The sequence below is a fragment of the Myotis brandtii genome, unplaced genomic scaffold, assembly GCF_000412655.1.
Source record: "Myotis brandtii unplaced genomic scaffold, ASM41265v1 scaffold893, whole genome shotgun sequence".
NCBI lineage: Eukaryota > Metazoa > Chordata > Mammalia > Chiroptera > Vespertilionidae > Myotis > Myotis brandtii.
The window spans coordinates 928,150-944,615 of NW_005371660.1; the positions used below are offsets into that span (position 1 = coordinate 928,150).

Below are 16,466 nucleotides of genomic sequence, written 5' to 3' on the forward strand. Positions count from 1 at the left end.
AGGGGCGGGACCGGCCAGGGGAAGGGTCACGGTGGGGTTGGCGGGCTGCCTCGCCATCAATAAGGGTGGGAAAGGCCAATCAGGGGCGGGGCTGACTGGGGGAGGGACCATAGGAGGTTGGCCAGCCGGCCCCACCCCCGTCAGGCTGGTTTGCTGGTCGCTATGACTGGGCGTCATAGCGACCAGTCATTCAGGTTGTTACTGCGTTCTGGTCACTGGCTTTTTATATATGTAGACATTTGCAAATATCTTTAATACCTGTGACCCTCTGTCCTTTGTTGGCAGAAACCCAAGCTTCAGTGAACCCAGCCATCCTGTTTGTCCATGCCATCTCATTAGACATACCCAAGGCATGAGTGCATTTGCTCTCCACAGCACCGCTGACTGAGGTTTCAGGGAAGTCCCATGAAGCTGATCAAGTTTAGGTTTCAGGTTCCTCACTTACATGGGCCACTTCTAAGACTCCAAAAGGAATCCGAGCAATATGTCTATATAGCCCTATGTTTTTGTAAAATTTTTAAAATTGAATATTTTTAACTAAAATTTGAAATAATATTGTTTCCACTCTAAATTCTTCATCATAGTACTAGGAGGTTGGGTGGCAATGGAATAGCCACAAGCACTTTTAGGATCGAACTAAGGGAAGTTGAGTTGGATATTCATTTGATGTAAGTTTAATAGGATGTGGTTTTTGTGGTTCACAATCACATCTATGTAAAGTTCTTACTAGCCACCCATGTCAACTGACGATGCTATGACACACAGGAACAAGGCCCTAGGTCACACTGTGATGTGAATGAATCCTAAGGACTGAGAAGAACATGAGAGGTGAAAGAGAAGTATGTTTTAAGTGACAGTGTCATAAAAATTACTCTGTGCAAATTTATTCAAATATTATAGCTCACACATAAGAAAACCTTTCTAGGAAATTTTCCATATTTGACAACAATTTTAAACATTTATATATTACCAGGTATGAGTTGTGAAGCTGAAAGGAACTCTTCTAAACTATTGTGATAACAACAACAACAATGTTAATCATCCAGATTAAAGAAACAACTGAATTATCTTTCTGTTATCCCTATAGAAAATATTACAACATTTTTGTCAGATATAGGAGATCTACAAAAGTGTGCAACAAAACTATAGGAAAAAAGTAATACAGAGGTGTGTTGGGTAATTAATTAATATTACTTTTCCCTAGATTTTATCATGTTTATGTGCTTAATTAATAATAATTTATATATCAATTTAGTGAATTTGATTTCTTTAAGAGACAGAACAATTCAAATTTTGTGTTTTATGTCAGTTTTCAAGAAAGTTGTCTATTTCATCTAAATTGTTGAATTTGTTGGCAGTAAGTTTGTAATGGTGTCTTAACCTTCATCCACAGCGTCTGTAATATTAATCCTTCCTTAATTCTTGGAATGGTGTTTTCTGTTCTCTTTATTTTTGTCTTGAGCAATCTAATGAAGGGTTATTCAGTTTGGGGATATTTTCTAAGAAACAAGTTTTAGCTTTGCTTACATTCTCTGATTTTGTTTGCTTCTTTTCTATTTCATTGATTTCTGCCTTTATATTTATTATTTACTTTATTACTACTTATGTTTGGTTTGCTTTGTTCTTTTTAAAAAGCATTTAGGGTAATGGAATAAGAAATTATTTTTAGACAACTCTTTTGTAATATAAGAATTTAATGTTGCTGTAACCGGTTTGGCTCAGTGGATAGAGTGTTGGCCTGTGGACTGAAAGGTCCCAGGTTCGATTCCGGTCAAGGGCATGTACCTTGGTTGCGGGCACATCCCCAGTAGGAGGTGTGCAGGAGGCAGCTGATGAATGTTTCTCTCTCATCGATGTTTCTAACTCTCTATCCTTCTCCCTTCCTCTCTGTAAAAAATCAATAAAATATATTTTATTAAAAAGAATTTAACGTTATAAATTTCCTTCAAAGTACTGTTTCACTGCATCCCACACATTTTGATACGTTAAAATTTTATTATCATTTAGTTTAAGGTATTTCACAATTTCCCTTATAATTTTGACTGCTGTTGCTATTAGTGTGAGGCACAAGTAAACCACATCCCTTACTTTTACAGCCACATTTTGGTAATTAAATTTATCGATATATAGGCAGCTTTGGCACAAATTTCTAATCACACCATGTGGAAAGAAGGACATAGGAGGAGAGATCATGCTCATATTTAGTAAATCCTTCATTAGTAATAATTTGAGTTTTTATTTGTTGCTTGCAGTTCTTAGGCAACTTTGATGAACTTGCAATAAGGCAAGTACGAAAATCTAGAAAACAACACAAGACAATTTTGTGAATATCGATTTTAAATCAAAGGAATTCTTTGCTGGAAGATTTATCTCTGTGGATTCAGAACAAGAACTACTCTGGGTTCATAGACAGGATGATTAGACATGGTGGGATAATGGATAATGCTGTTTCTTTAAATATTTTTGTTAGCCCTGATTACCCCCAACTCTCCTCAAATTATTACTTTTTCCCCCTCTTCTGGTATTTCTTTACTGTTCATATACAGAAAAAGAAAGTATGAGAAAATTATATAGTTTGATATCCAAACTCTTTCACAATCTGGTCAGAATATACCTCTTCATTTTTAATATATTGCCATACATTTTCTGTTACAGCTCCCTTAATTTACTTCTTTACCCATTGACTCAAGTATTATCCTATTCTCTCCTGTTTGTTTTATTGTTGTTGTTGTTCACTATGGAGACCTTAGTTATCATTCCCTTTTTCTTAATTATTTTATGTATTCACTGTTTTTACACTTAGCAGTTACAGCCATTATTAACTTTAAATTACATTTATTATATAACATATACATTTACATTACATTAAATAGCTGTTATTTAATGTATGTGTCTTTAATATTTTGCCCAAGATTTCTTTTCAGTCTCGGTATCTAGCGCACCGAAGTGTTCAAAAAATGTTTCATGTGGTTACAGATGATGATGAACGTGATGGATTGCAAATCATCTTTTAGCAATGGTGGTTCACATGTCACCTGTTTATTTTTCTTTATTTTATAGGTACATTTAGAGAAGAACAGAAATGCACATACCGATCCCTGATACAAGGCTACATCTGCAAAGAGACTGACCAAGTGATCTTAATTCTTGACATTGTTAATGCCACTTGGGCAATGAGGAAGTTATATCCTGTTGTTTCTGTGACTAGTGGTTTTGTTGACACCTTCAGTAGTGTAAATGCCAATACTTCCTGCTCTACTTCAGGGTCTGTATCCACTTTCTATTCCATTTTACCCACCAGGGAAACCACCAAGGTCTGCTTTGTGGATCAGACTCCTCAAGTTTTGCGTTTTTTTCTATTGGGGAACAAAAGTACCTCCAAACTTCTGTTGGCTGTATTCTACCATGAACTCCAGAGCCCCCATGTTTTCTTAGGGGAAAGTTTCATCCCACCTACTCTGGTTCAATCAACTTCCTCATTGCTGGATGAGTCTGTTGGTTCCAACTATTTCAGCATCATGGATAACCTCTTGTATGTTGTTCTACAAGGAGAGGAGCTGGTTGAAATACGCTCAGGTGTTTCCATTCATTTGGCCTTCACTGTGCTGTTTTCAGTCCTAGAAAAAGGCTGGGAAATGGTGACCCTTGAAAGACTAACTGAATTCTTACAGATTAGCCGAGACCAAATTAGATTTATTTACGATATGCCTGGCAATGAAGCAACCTTAAAGGCCATTGCTGACCGTAGAGCAAAAAGAAAGCGCAATTGCCCAACTGTACCTTGTACCAGTTATTATAGAGCTGGTCAACGTAGACCTCTCATGATGGAAATGAACTCATACAGGGTTCCCCCACCAACCACCATGGAAACTATGTCAAAAGTGATGGTCATTGAAATTGGTGATCTGCCAACAGTAAGGAGCCCTGGATGGATTCCATCCTTACCAAGCGACAAATTACAGAATTTGGCTCACCAGGTTATCACCGCTCAACAGACTGGAGTACTAGAGAGTATGCTGAATCTGACTGTTGGAGCCTTACTGGTGACTCACTCAGAGGGAGTCATTGGCTATGGGTAAGTACTAATTATAATAACTCAAATTAGGGCCGATTTCTTGGGTGCATATTGTACATGTCAATCTATTTATACTGAATTATGTAACCTTTCTGTTTCTTTAGGTAAGAATAAAAACTTAAGGAGCCATTTGTAGACTTAAATTCTCAATTTAAAAATTCTTTATTAAAACTATCTATATATTTATGATTATTCTATTCCCTAAGTAGTCAAAGACATTATATTTTGGTACTTTAAAGTGAAAAGCATGTAGGAAGAGATTTTTCTAAAGCCACTTGTTTTCACTTCATTTGATTATTTATTAGTGTAATGAATTTAAGCAGTAGGTTAGATTCCGGGGTGGCTAAGGTGAAACAGATATGAACAAAAACAGGACCTATCACCATTCCATAGAGTTATGAGCTAAAACTTCAGTACCGAGGGAGGAAGATGATAATAATTTTGCCTGTAGGTACTGAGGAAGGACTTATACTTTGGAAAATGTTGGAGTGATGATCTCCATGTTCACTAGGCTGAAGCTATGACCCTGATTGGGCTTTCTTTAATCTAGGATGATAAAGTTCTGAAAGGACACCTTTGTCAAATTGTGAGGCAGGAGCATCAATGATGCCAAAGATGTTCTTGGCACAGGCCTGTGTAGGATCTGTAATATACTTTGTGCTGTGTTATTCTGACTCTGTAAGCTTGTATTTTGAAGTTCTCCACTAGATTTCCATTCAATACACATTTCAGAAGTAAATTTACCCTGATCTTAGTAACTGAAGTCTGTGAAGCACATATTAAGGAAAGGCAGGGGTACATTACTCTCAATTTTATAGACTACGTTAGCAAAGGAATGAAGCCCAAGTTCATCTAAGGAATCTGCCATTAGGTCAAGACTGTTGGAGTCCCAAGCCCCAATTTTTAGCAGATACAAAAGAACCAGCCTGAGAGACAATATGAACTTGGCATAATGCTTAGAAAAGACATATAAAACAAGCCACCTCACAAAGGCTTGCTGCTTGGCTGTAGAGGGCTCACCATGAGCAACATGGGTAGTCCCTATAAACTTGTCCTGCCACTGGAAATACAAGCTCAAACCCATGCACAAGTTGAGGTGATGTTGGGTCCCTGAAATAGGAAACTTATTCAGATTCTGAGCTATATTACTCAGTGACATATGAGAGCACTCATATTCTTATAGATTATGCTGCTGTTACTGCTTTTGCATCTTATATGTGGTAGTGCTAATAAATAAGCAATTAATATCTAATGGGTATTAGTTACTCCTGTACAATCACTCCAATGAATGGGCAAGTTATTCTAAAGTAAAAAGCAAAAAGTAGTATCTTTACATCTGAGGCGTATTCAACTAATACATTGATTGCCTTTTTATACACAGAGCAACATATTTATACGAAAGCTTAGCTAGTGTTTTTTTGTTACATGTTATGTCTTTACAATGGAGATAGGTGTCCTCTTTCCTACAGTACATTTATATGTATGGAATATATAAAAAGAAAACTCAAGCATTTTTTCTGAATTCTGGTTGATTTGAAGAGTTGGGGAACTGTTGCCTTAGAATTAAAGCATGCTCCTGGTTGCATGATTGTACAAAATCTATTAAATCTTAAAAAGTTTTACCAACCACTAACCCTTCAATATGTTATTAATGTTATTATGATATTATGCATGATAATATAAGAATCAGGAATCTGAAAAAATTATGCTAATGCATGCTAGCTTATGTTTAAATATGGTTTCTTTCCTTTAGCCCAATTTCATTTAGATCCCTCTCGGTTCTTCTAGTGCATTAGATGTATGAGTGACTAGAGAGAAAAAGAGCTAGTCCATTGCTAAATTTTATTTAGATTTTACAGCACTGAGCTTTTCTAATAGGTTGACATTTAACCATGAGTGATTTTTATATTATATATTTTAAAAAGTCTCAGTGAACATTTAGCGTTTTACTAGAAGGAGGGAAATGTCAAAGAGTAGAAGCAGTGGAAGTAGAACAGAGGAAACCCAGCAAAGAGAGCAGACTGAGAACAAGTTTAGGTACATGCACATACTAGTATGTGTGTGGACATCATTTTATCATAAGGATGTGAGATGGCTTCAGAAAAAGATTGCCTTTATTGCCCACAATCTGTTGTAGCCAGTGTCTTTTCACTTTGACTCAGATATTTCTGATTTAATAAGAAACTATGTATATTATTGCATCAGTTTTCTGTAGGGATGTATTATATCCCCCATTTCTCTCTATTCCTCTAGTATTTTAAGAAAAATTTTCTTAAAATTTAGACATAAGGCTAAAAAGCAAATAAAATGAAGATAAGGACAGGCTGCTTCTTAAGAATACCTGAATAAATATCTGCAGAATGAGAACTGCTTCATCCTAAGGGATTGAGTGAGAATTAGCAAGGATTCCCATGTTCCTAAGAATTGCACAGTATGGTAAACAACCCTGAAGCCCTGTGTAGGCCCCACGGCCGGCCAGTCCTGTTCTTTCAACTTTGATCATACATTAACAACCTAATGAATTGACCCTGAGACAGCAGAAATTAGTCTAGGGACACAGGGCTCTCAGTGAAAAAGCACCAAGCACTATTGTTAATGGAATTTATGCATGTCAACAGATTGAGGCCATATCAAATATCTACTTTTCAGGAGGACTATTTCCTGCTTTCAAAAAGCTACCAAAGTTTGCTTTGTGGGGAGAAATGGAATGCTATCTGCTTTTTAATTAAAATAATGCACAGTGAAGAATTGGGCTCCCCTGGTGTTTATCCTCTAGAGCAGTGGTTCTCAACTTTCCTAATGCCGCGACCCTTTAATACAGTTCCTCATGTTGTGGTGACCCCCAACCATAAAATTATTTTCGTTGCTACTTCATAACTGTAATTTTGCTACTGTTATGAATCGTAATGTAAATATCTGATATGCAGGATGTATTTTCATTGTTACAAATTGAACATAATTAAAGCATAGTGATTAATTACAAAAACAATATGTAATTATATATGTGTTTTCCCATGGTCTTAGGCTACCCCTGTGAAGGGTCGTTCGACCCCCAAAGGGGTCGCGGCCCACAGGTTGGCGACCCACAGGTTGAGAACCGCTGCTCTAGAGGCATCTGAATTTAAGCATCCTTGCTTGGCTTGGTCAGTTCCATGAACCTGTTTCCCATCTTTCAAAACTTTGTTGGCCTCTGTTGTGAGTTGCTCAGTTTTCTCCTGGCTCCTTTATCCTTTTTGACTTACACTATTTTTATTCATTTTTATTATTTTAAGTAATTTCAGTGAAGTAGAGGGAACAGAGATATACCTATGTTCAATCTGCCTTTTTTAAACTAGGCTTTCCCCATGGGGGGTCTTAGTTCTATATTTTGTCTTTTATCTGAAATTCTGGAAGGATACATTTTATATTGCTTCTTCTCTTTCTTTTGGTAGCAACTTGATTTTTGCTCTCAAATTTCTTTACCTACTTTCTCTTTTTCTCCCCCCTTCTACTGCTTCATTTTAAAAAAATATTCTTTGTCATATTGTAAAATGAAATATATTTATTTTTTAGTGGAAGTTTAGCTATTAAAATGCCAAAGCTATTAGTGGTTGGCAGAATTTCTAAAGTGACCTCCCATTGATTTGCTAATCCCAGGAACCTATGAATAGGATCAGATTGCAGTTCTATGAACACACTATGTTACATAGAACAGTTTACCTTAAGGTGCAGAGAATATCCAGGATTATGTGGGTGGACCCAATTAAACACATGAGCCCTTAAAGGAGGAGAGCTTTCTCCTGCTGTGGCAAATAAGAAGGCAGAGAGAGTCACCGTGTCAGAGGACTTGAAGGATCACTACTTTTTAAAAAATATATTTTATTGATTTTTTACAGAGAGGAAGGGAGAGAGATAGAGAGTTAGAAACATCGATGAGAGAGGAACATCGATCAGCTGCCTCCTGCACACTCCCTACTGGAGATGTGCCCGAAACCAAGGTACATGCCCTTGACCGGAATCAAACCTGGGACCTTTCAGTCCGCAGGCTGACGCTCTATCCACTGAGCCAAACCGGTTACAGCAAAGGATCACTACTTTTAAGATGGAAGGGAACACGTGAGAAAAAAATAGGTGAGCTCCATGAATACGGAGCAGACATTGACTAATAGCCAGCAAGGAAATAGGGACCTCAATTCTATAATTACAAGGAAATAAACTCTCCAGCAATCTGAATGCATTCGGAAGTGGATTCATCCCCAAAGCCTCCACCCAAGCATTGAATTTAATCAAGCCTGTCTGGGCTCTTAACCCACAACCTAGAGATAACACATTTGTGTAATTTTAGGGCACCACATTTGTGTGATTTGTTATGAGCAATAGAAAACGAATATGCCCTCTCACACAAAGCTCCTTCTCTATGACATTGCCACAAACCTTGGGCCCTGAAACCAGACATACTGAGGGTGAGCATGACACTCTGGGAGTATGTATCTGTACGTTTTTATACCTATCATGTGAACAGCCTTTTAAGTTCCCTTGTTCTGTGTAAGGAACACGCTATGAAGCTGACTTAAGACAGAGAAGAAAACTAGGAGAGACAATCGGTGAGACGAGTCTATTGGCACTCATTCTGGTTTAGCATCTTCTCCAGGCCCCCTGGGCACCTGCTTTGTAGGAAATAGCCATTTGGAGTTTGCAAAAGCAAAATCTTTCTCTCAATAAAGGAGGATATTCTTCCCAAGACTGGCAGAATTCTCATCCAGGAAGAGATTGCTATACTGGCCAGCTTGTCTCTTTCCTCCTTCATGGCAAAACCATGGCTTCATTGTAGAAGAATGTTTCTGCACCATTTCTTCTGTTCACCACTTTGTTTAGTTACGTGGATGGCAAAATTGTCATAATGGTATTTCATATATGTGGCTTTGTGGGAAAATGAGATGCTCTGCATAAGCAAAATTTCCATTTAATTAAAAATTGCCTCTTTTATCACTATATTTTTAAAAAGCTTTAATCTCTTAAACTTAAAAAAAACCATATTACCCAGCCTTATTAAATGGAAAATAATGTATATTATTCACATTTTTATTGATGGTCCATGGCCATTATCAAAGCTATCATTTATTCTATAGCCCTGTTTCTGCAGTGATGCCCTTAGGGACCATTGTTCTTATACTAAATGTTTGATTCTACTTCTAAACGTTTGATTCTACTTCTGCATATTTTTTTCTGCTACTTTCCTTATAAATGGGATGTTAATTGTAATCCATTGCTGCTGTTAACGTATCTGTATCCAGCAGTTTCCCACCCACATACACATGTACTTCTAATTCCAAAATCGAACCGCACTACCTTAAAATCAAGTAATTTATATTTATTTGTACAGATGGTGACGTTGTAGGTAAATATAATAAAGACTTATGAAAGCTTAATGTTTTATATTACACAAACATTAATTGAACTGCTATTATGTGGCTCATATGAAAATTTAGAGATTTTAAAATTAATGGGTAGGCAAAATATCACATTTATGCAACTATTTAATAAGAATGTTGTATGAAATCTCATTATTCTATATCTATTACAAAGATATCACTGATTCAGTATTATTGCTTAACCATTAATTTAGTTTTTTGTAAAACTGGCTTGAGTACATTTTTATCTTTATAATATTTATTAGGTAGTCAGGGCTTCAACTTACTATTAAATCCCCAAGAGTACTGAAGCACAGTGCCATGTACAATAAATGATCATTAAGTACTAATTGCAAATATTGAAATGTAACCTGCTTGGCTTCTTTGCCATTCTAATACTCTTGTACAACCAATATCTTGTATTAAATCTCATTCATCAGAAAAATCTTGAGTGATTTATTTTCCTTGTCCAAATTTGATTGCTACAACACCCCAATACAAGTTGAAAATTTTAAATATTTTGTGTATGATCTTAAAAATGTGTTCAGAGTTTCCATTATTCCAGATATTTATGCTGGGTTTGTTATAAGACATTATTTTAAATGATGTACTAACTAAAATACTTAGGCTTTGACCTCTGATTTGACCTTGTGGGAAGACATGCTGTGTTTACTCTGTGTCTATACATACCCTGGCACACTGCAACCTCCACCTAGGGTTACTCAAATCTCAAATCTCGATTTAAATTGAATAATTCCAAAGACCATCAAGAATTTAATAATAGGTGTTAGAACATATCAATAAGCACACCACCTGAGGAGTGTGCCAAAACTTGAAGTTAGCCAGGCCAAGATAGGTAGTGGCTTTCCAGAGGTGTTTAATGACCTAAGAGCAGAAGTAGTGCATGGTGGGTACTGATCTGTCCTGGGGTTACTATAGTAATATGTATTGGGTGCTTGCAATGTGCCAGGTCTAGAACCACTATGCTATCGTGCAGGAAGGAAACACTGGGATCATAAAACATTTCTTCTCTCTCAGAGGTTCACAGCAGCTAAGGGCATCTAGCTAGGTTTGATAGGGAACATAAGGATTATAAAATGCAGTAGTCCCCTCTCATTCATGGTTTTGCTTTCTGAGGTTTCAGTTAACCGTGGTCAATCCTGGTCCAAAATATTTAATAAAGAATTCCATAAATAAGCAATTCATAGATTTTAAATTTTGTGGGGGTTTTAGTGGCATAATTTTAAAAAATGATGGAAATGCTCAGGACACCCTGACACACTTCATTAAAACATGGGGCTCTTTTATAGGAACCTGATTTAGTAATATTGAAGAGGCAAAGGGAGTGAGGAAGTATCTCTACCCCCTCACCCCCGCCCCCCCCATGCCTGCACCTTAGGTCTTGCCCAGAGCCAGCTTTCACCAATAGGATTTATTTATTTACTGGATTTGTCATGCAAATATAAATAACCTCCCACTCCTACCCCCATTAGAGGGTAAGCAGTTCGGATCTGGCAAATTGAAAAGCAAGGGTTGAGATGCATAGTGGTGATTTCTGAACTGGGAAATTTCTGAATTCTCTTTATCTTTCTTTTAGTTTACACTGAGCCTTGAAAGGGGTCGGGGGATTCTTTCACACACTTGACTGGGTGTTGGAAGCTGTTAACTAGTGGTTAGAACTAGGAGGGTTGGAGGGAACTTTCCTCCCCCATTTTTTAAAGTTTGGCTGTAGGTCTTTCTGCCCGCAGGCTACAGTCACATTAGTGGTTGGAAATTGGATAAGGACAGCACAATGACAAATCCAGGTTGCTTGCAATAAGTTGCTAATCCCTTTGCTTTAATATCGGAGCAGCGTATAATGATGTTTGGACATCACTCCAGTTTACTGACGACCCCACTGGGGCCAGCAATAGAACCTTACAACTGTCTAACAAGGTGTCAGGTGACTCCCGTCGTCACAGCAACGGACACTGGAATCTAATCTTCCCTCCATCCCTTCTAGCACCCAATAACGCCTAGATTATATAAGTGGCCCATCATTGCTTGGTAACTTGAATCAATTAACGTTAATTCGCACAATGCTATGATGTATTGTGATCACTTTCATTTCAGGGAAGGGGGAGAAATTGCTATAAGTCACCTAAAATGAGGTTGTCTGTGGTGCTGAGGTATTAATTGGGTGTCCATATTAAATGCAAAAGGAGCCCCATCGTGAAAGGAAAGTGGATGAGTGACTCTCTTGGCTGCTATTGACCTATCAGAAGAAGACAGTGCCCTTTTCCTTTGCTTTTATCTATTACAGTTTTCCCTATTGCGTGTCAAGTTGATGTATTATAAAAAATTCATTTGGTGACCTTTCACCCCCTTAGCAGATTAAACAATTTCACTTCGATGGCATCATTAACAGGACCCTGCATTTAATGATGATTTCTCTAAAAGGCCACGGAGATTCGATTTTAAGCTAACAGATTTATTGCACTATTATAACATATCGTAAAAAACTGTACCACCTACGGTCAGGTTTTAGGATAGAAACTGCTTAAGAGTTTATGTGGAGCTTAAAGTGGTATTACCTTGGGATATGCTGTAGCAGCAAGTCTCTGACCTCCAGTGAGATGCTGTTTACATTTAATAAGAGATGTTTGCTCACAATAAACTTTAAAGTGTGTCAGGGGCAGGCCTTTCAGCGGGTGTTCAGGCAGTTGGTTCCCATCCCTTCGTCTGCAGACATCAGTGTTCTTGTGTCAGGATCTTTGACGGAGCCTTTCAGTTTCTTTAGCCCACGCTGCTGGCCTAAATTCTGTCCCGCACCTGAAAGCATTTAAGAACTAGGTTAGGGGAGAAATAGGAGCTGGTAACAATGTTAGAATTTTCCAATAACCTGGGACCCATAGAAGAATAGAATTAATTTTTTTAAGAGCATAGATTTTTTTATATCTGTTTTAAATTATTCCTTTTACAAAAATTAAAAGGGGGCCTTGCCCACTCAGGTTAAGCAAACTAATAAATGGTGATGGGGCTATTGTATGTTCAATTTCCAATGAGCGACTGTAGCACAGGTCAGAGCCTTAGCTGGGAGATGACCAAAGGGGGCTCTTAAGACTACTCTGCCCCATATCCCAGAATTCTCGGGGGGAGGGAAATTGCTTCCTACAGAAACTTCATAGTTCATGATCCACTGTATTTCCTCTTTCTAGGGTCTATTGTCACTTTTATCTGACATACGCCTTCCATGCCAAATGAATATTTTATTCTTTTCTCCTCACATACATACACAAATTAAAATAAAAGATTGGGAATAAAGTATCTGATTCAAGCATTCAATTGATGGCAGGATAAGCTACTTTTTTAAAAAAAATCAAATCTTTTTTTGTTAGACTTGACTTAAGTTGTATAGAGGATAAGTCACTATGGGATGTTCTATATTAGGGTAATATATGTGATATATGATGTTTATCTTTTAGATTTCCATTTAATTTCTAAAAATCTGTTACATGCCTATGATGTATAGTACATAATAGGCTTGATCCTAAATAATAAAAGCCCAGCAACCGAAGGGCGGAACGACCAGTTTTTAGATTTCCATTTAATTTCCATTTATATGCCTATGATGTATAGTACATAATAGGTTGATCCTAAATAATAAAAGCCCAGCAACCAAAGGGCGGAACGACCAGAATGACCGGTCGATCAATCACTATAACATACACTGACCAACAGGGGACAGACGCTCAACACAGGAGCTGCCCCCTTGTGGTCAGTGCGCTCCCAGAGCAGGAGCACCCACTCAGAGGGTGGGTCCACAGTCACTTGGGGATGAGCACTGCTCCCACAGCAGGCCTATCCCTGCAGGCCATGCCCCAACAAGTGCACGAATCCCATGTATTGGGCTTCTAGAAGATATATAATCTATAATAGTTTTTTCTTAAATGTTTTTATTAATTTGAGAGAGAGAGAGAAAGAGAGAGGGAAAGAGAAACATCGATAAGAGAGAAGCATCAATCAGCTGCTTCCTGCATGCTTTCTACTGGGGATCGAGCAGGCAACCTGGGTATATGCCCTGACTGGTAATCAAACAGGTGACCTTTTGGTGCATGGGATGACACTTAACCAAATGAGCCACACTGGCCAGGGCTATAATGTTCTTTTAATAAAGCTATCTTGGTCATCAAAAATACCAAAGCTGTTGGGAAAACATGTTTTAAGGTATCATGAATTATATAACCATTTTATTTTATTTATTCTATTTTATTGCTAAGTCACATCAGCAATTAATGTGCCTGAAAGGGGTGAGAAACAATATAACTCATTGGTAAATTGCTCTAGACCTTGGTCATGCACGTACTATTTGTAAGACCTTTGGCAGGTTACTTTAGTCCAGTGGCTCTCAACCTTCTGGCCCTTTAAATACAGTTCCTCATGTTGTTACCCAACCATAAAATTATTTTCCTTGCTATTTCATAACTGTAATGTTGCTACTGTTATGAATCGTAATGTAAATATCTGATATGCAGTATGGTCTTAGGCGACCCCTGTGAAAGGGTAGTTTGACTGACAAAGGAGTCGCGACCCACAGGTTGAGAACCACTGCTTTAGTCCTTTTGGACCTCAGTTTCTTCATGTATAAATAAGGGTACCTACCTCATAGTGTCATTTTAAAGATGCGATGAGTTTATTCAAGGAAAGCTTAGAATAGTACCTGGTACACAGTACTCAGCATATATTAATTATGAGTATTATTCTCCCCAAAGGCTTCATTCATTAAAATTTTAAAAAATCAGTTAATTCCATGGTTATTTAACCTATTTAGTGCAAGCACAGTATGGAGATGACAAGTATGGAAGGGCTGTTGTGAGGACTAAATTAGCTATTCCATGTCTAACAGCTGTGCTGGGGCTTTGCTCTCAGGCATCTCCTCTCAGCTCCCAATGATGTCATCGTGGTACCAGAATCAGCCATGGAGAAACTATTCATACCATGGGAACTGGAAAACACTAGGCATCAGGGTCTTTGAGGGGAGAGCTGGTTCACTGGCATACCACTGAACACATCCCCACTGTCTAAGTCTTATAATCTGCTAAATTCCTTCACTGGGGTCTTTGTGGGGCTTATATCATTAAACTGTGATAAAAATATAAGTTCATAATTAGCGCTTCTGCCCCCACCCCCTCACACCCAGTCCATTCTTTACCATGGCTTAGCAAAAATTTACATATATAAAAGCCAAGCAACCAGAACTACAGATTGACTAGAATGACCAGAAAGACTGGTCGCTATGACGCACACCGCCTGTGTCCCCCCTCCCCCGACCCCTGCTGTCCCCGTTCCTGATTGGCAACCCCCTATAGGGGCGGGGGTGTCCAACCTCCCGCATCCCCTCCCCCCACCGACCCAACCCAATCGGCCCCCATTGAATTCGAGCACCAGGCCTCTAGTGTTAAATAAAAATATAATTATTCTTCAGTTACAATGTAATGTTCACTACAAAGTGTATTATTTTCTAGATTCAAAGGCAGATATTTTCACTGCTAATAATGGATTATGGCAAATAGCTACTACAGTAATATTTGTAAGCTTATGGCTTTATTCCATTTTGTTTTACATGTGCCAGAAATAAAAGCAATTTTAAAACTGGGAACTCGATATATGTTCGGCCCTATGCTCTTTCAGTCCTAGTCCAGCCTTCAGATGGAGAAGTGGGGAAAGAACTTCCAGTACAACCACAGCTCATTTTTCTGGATAAGCAGGTAACTTGTTCACGGGTGATCCTTAAAGCTGGGTAGCATGTACTCAGTGCAGATTCCATTGTCATGGTACATACTTACAGAGTGCCCCCTGGGTGACATTTGCTGCACTTAGAACTTCTCGTGACTTCTGTCATCCTCCTTCCACTTCATGGCCTGCTTTCCTTCTGCTTCATTTTGATTAAGAGTAAAAATAAAATTTGGATAATTTTCCTCCCCAAGCAAATTCTTGAAGTAGATATCTAGTATCTTCTCGGAAATCTGACCTTCTCAAAGAGGTAGAACTATATCTGAAGAAGTCATTTCATATGCTAATGAGGGAATTCATGCCATCACATCTGCATTATAGTTTTGTAGGATTTTTTAAATTTTTATTGTTTTCCAGTTTTATGTTATTTTAAATGATTTCTCTCACAGGTGGTTAAGCAAATCATTAACAAGAGGTTTCACTGCTTAATTCTAATTCTAATTTCAATGGCCATGCCCTCTGTTTCTATTTTATCTTTTCTGTATTTACTAAAGTTATGGAAGAAAATAAAGTGAAATAAACCAATTAAATCTGCTTTTCACTCTTTACTTTTAAAATGCATCCCCTGACATGTATGCAGAGGGACAGAGGCCACAGGACTGAAGTTCGAATTTGCAAACCTGCACTTTGATCTCACCCATTTCTCTCCCGCTTTCTTCTCTTGACCTTGCCTTCCTTAGTAACCGTCAGCACAGAATGCACTGTCCTCTCCTACAGACATGGCTTTCCTTCCTCCTCTTCACTGCCCTGCTTCAACTTTTTCTGTAATAAGATCCCTTCTCTTCTCTCAATATGCTAATCATGATATATGCTTAACATGAGAAAGAAAATGCTTATTTATAATTTTTCTTCCTTTGCTTGTTTGTACTGAATTTGTGCTTTATGCAAGATTCTATTCTAAATTCTCTTCTTTTATAGATATTTTCACAGATTCTCTTCTGAATCAAACTTTGACTGTGTTTTGTTTTTGCCCCCCCTGTTCTTAGAATCGGAGAGTAGAGTCCTTGGGGCTGCCATCAGAGCCTTGGGCCATTTCTGTTTCCCTGGAAGGGACTTCAGATTCAGTGCTGAAAGGTAGGTATCTGTGACATTCCAAGACCTGTTACTACTGCATCTGCACAGAAAATGTTTGCAGCCATTAGGGATTCCTAGCAAGGTCAGGCACACTCAGTATCTTCAGTAATTTGAAAGGAACATCCATCGTCCCACTCTATAATGGCCAGTGTTTG

General features: G+C 38.1%; 1 protein-coding gene across 1 annotated transcript in view; it reads left to right on the plus strand.

The window, feature by feature from the left end:
* Positions 1-16,466, plus strand: part of PKHD1 (polycystic kidney and hepatic disease 1 (autosomal recessive)) — a 438,226-nt gene that overhangs the window by 387,600 nt on the left and 34,160 nt on the right. Inside the window, exons 60-62 of the mRNA XM_014532447.1 lie at positions 3,061-4,075; positions 15,077-15,212; positions 16,224-16,311. Coding sequence (XP_014387933.1) covers positions 3,061-4,075; positions 15,077-15,212; positions 16,224-16,311 — 1,239 coding nt within the window. The remainder of the gene's footprint in view (positions 1-3,060; positions 4,076-15,076; positions 15,213-16,223; positions 16,312-16,466) is intronic.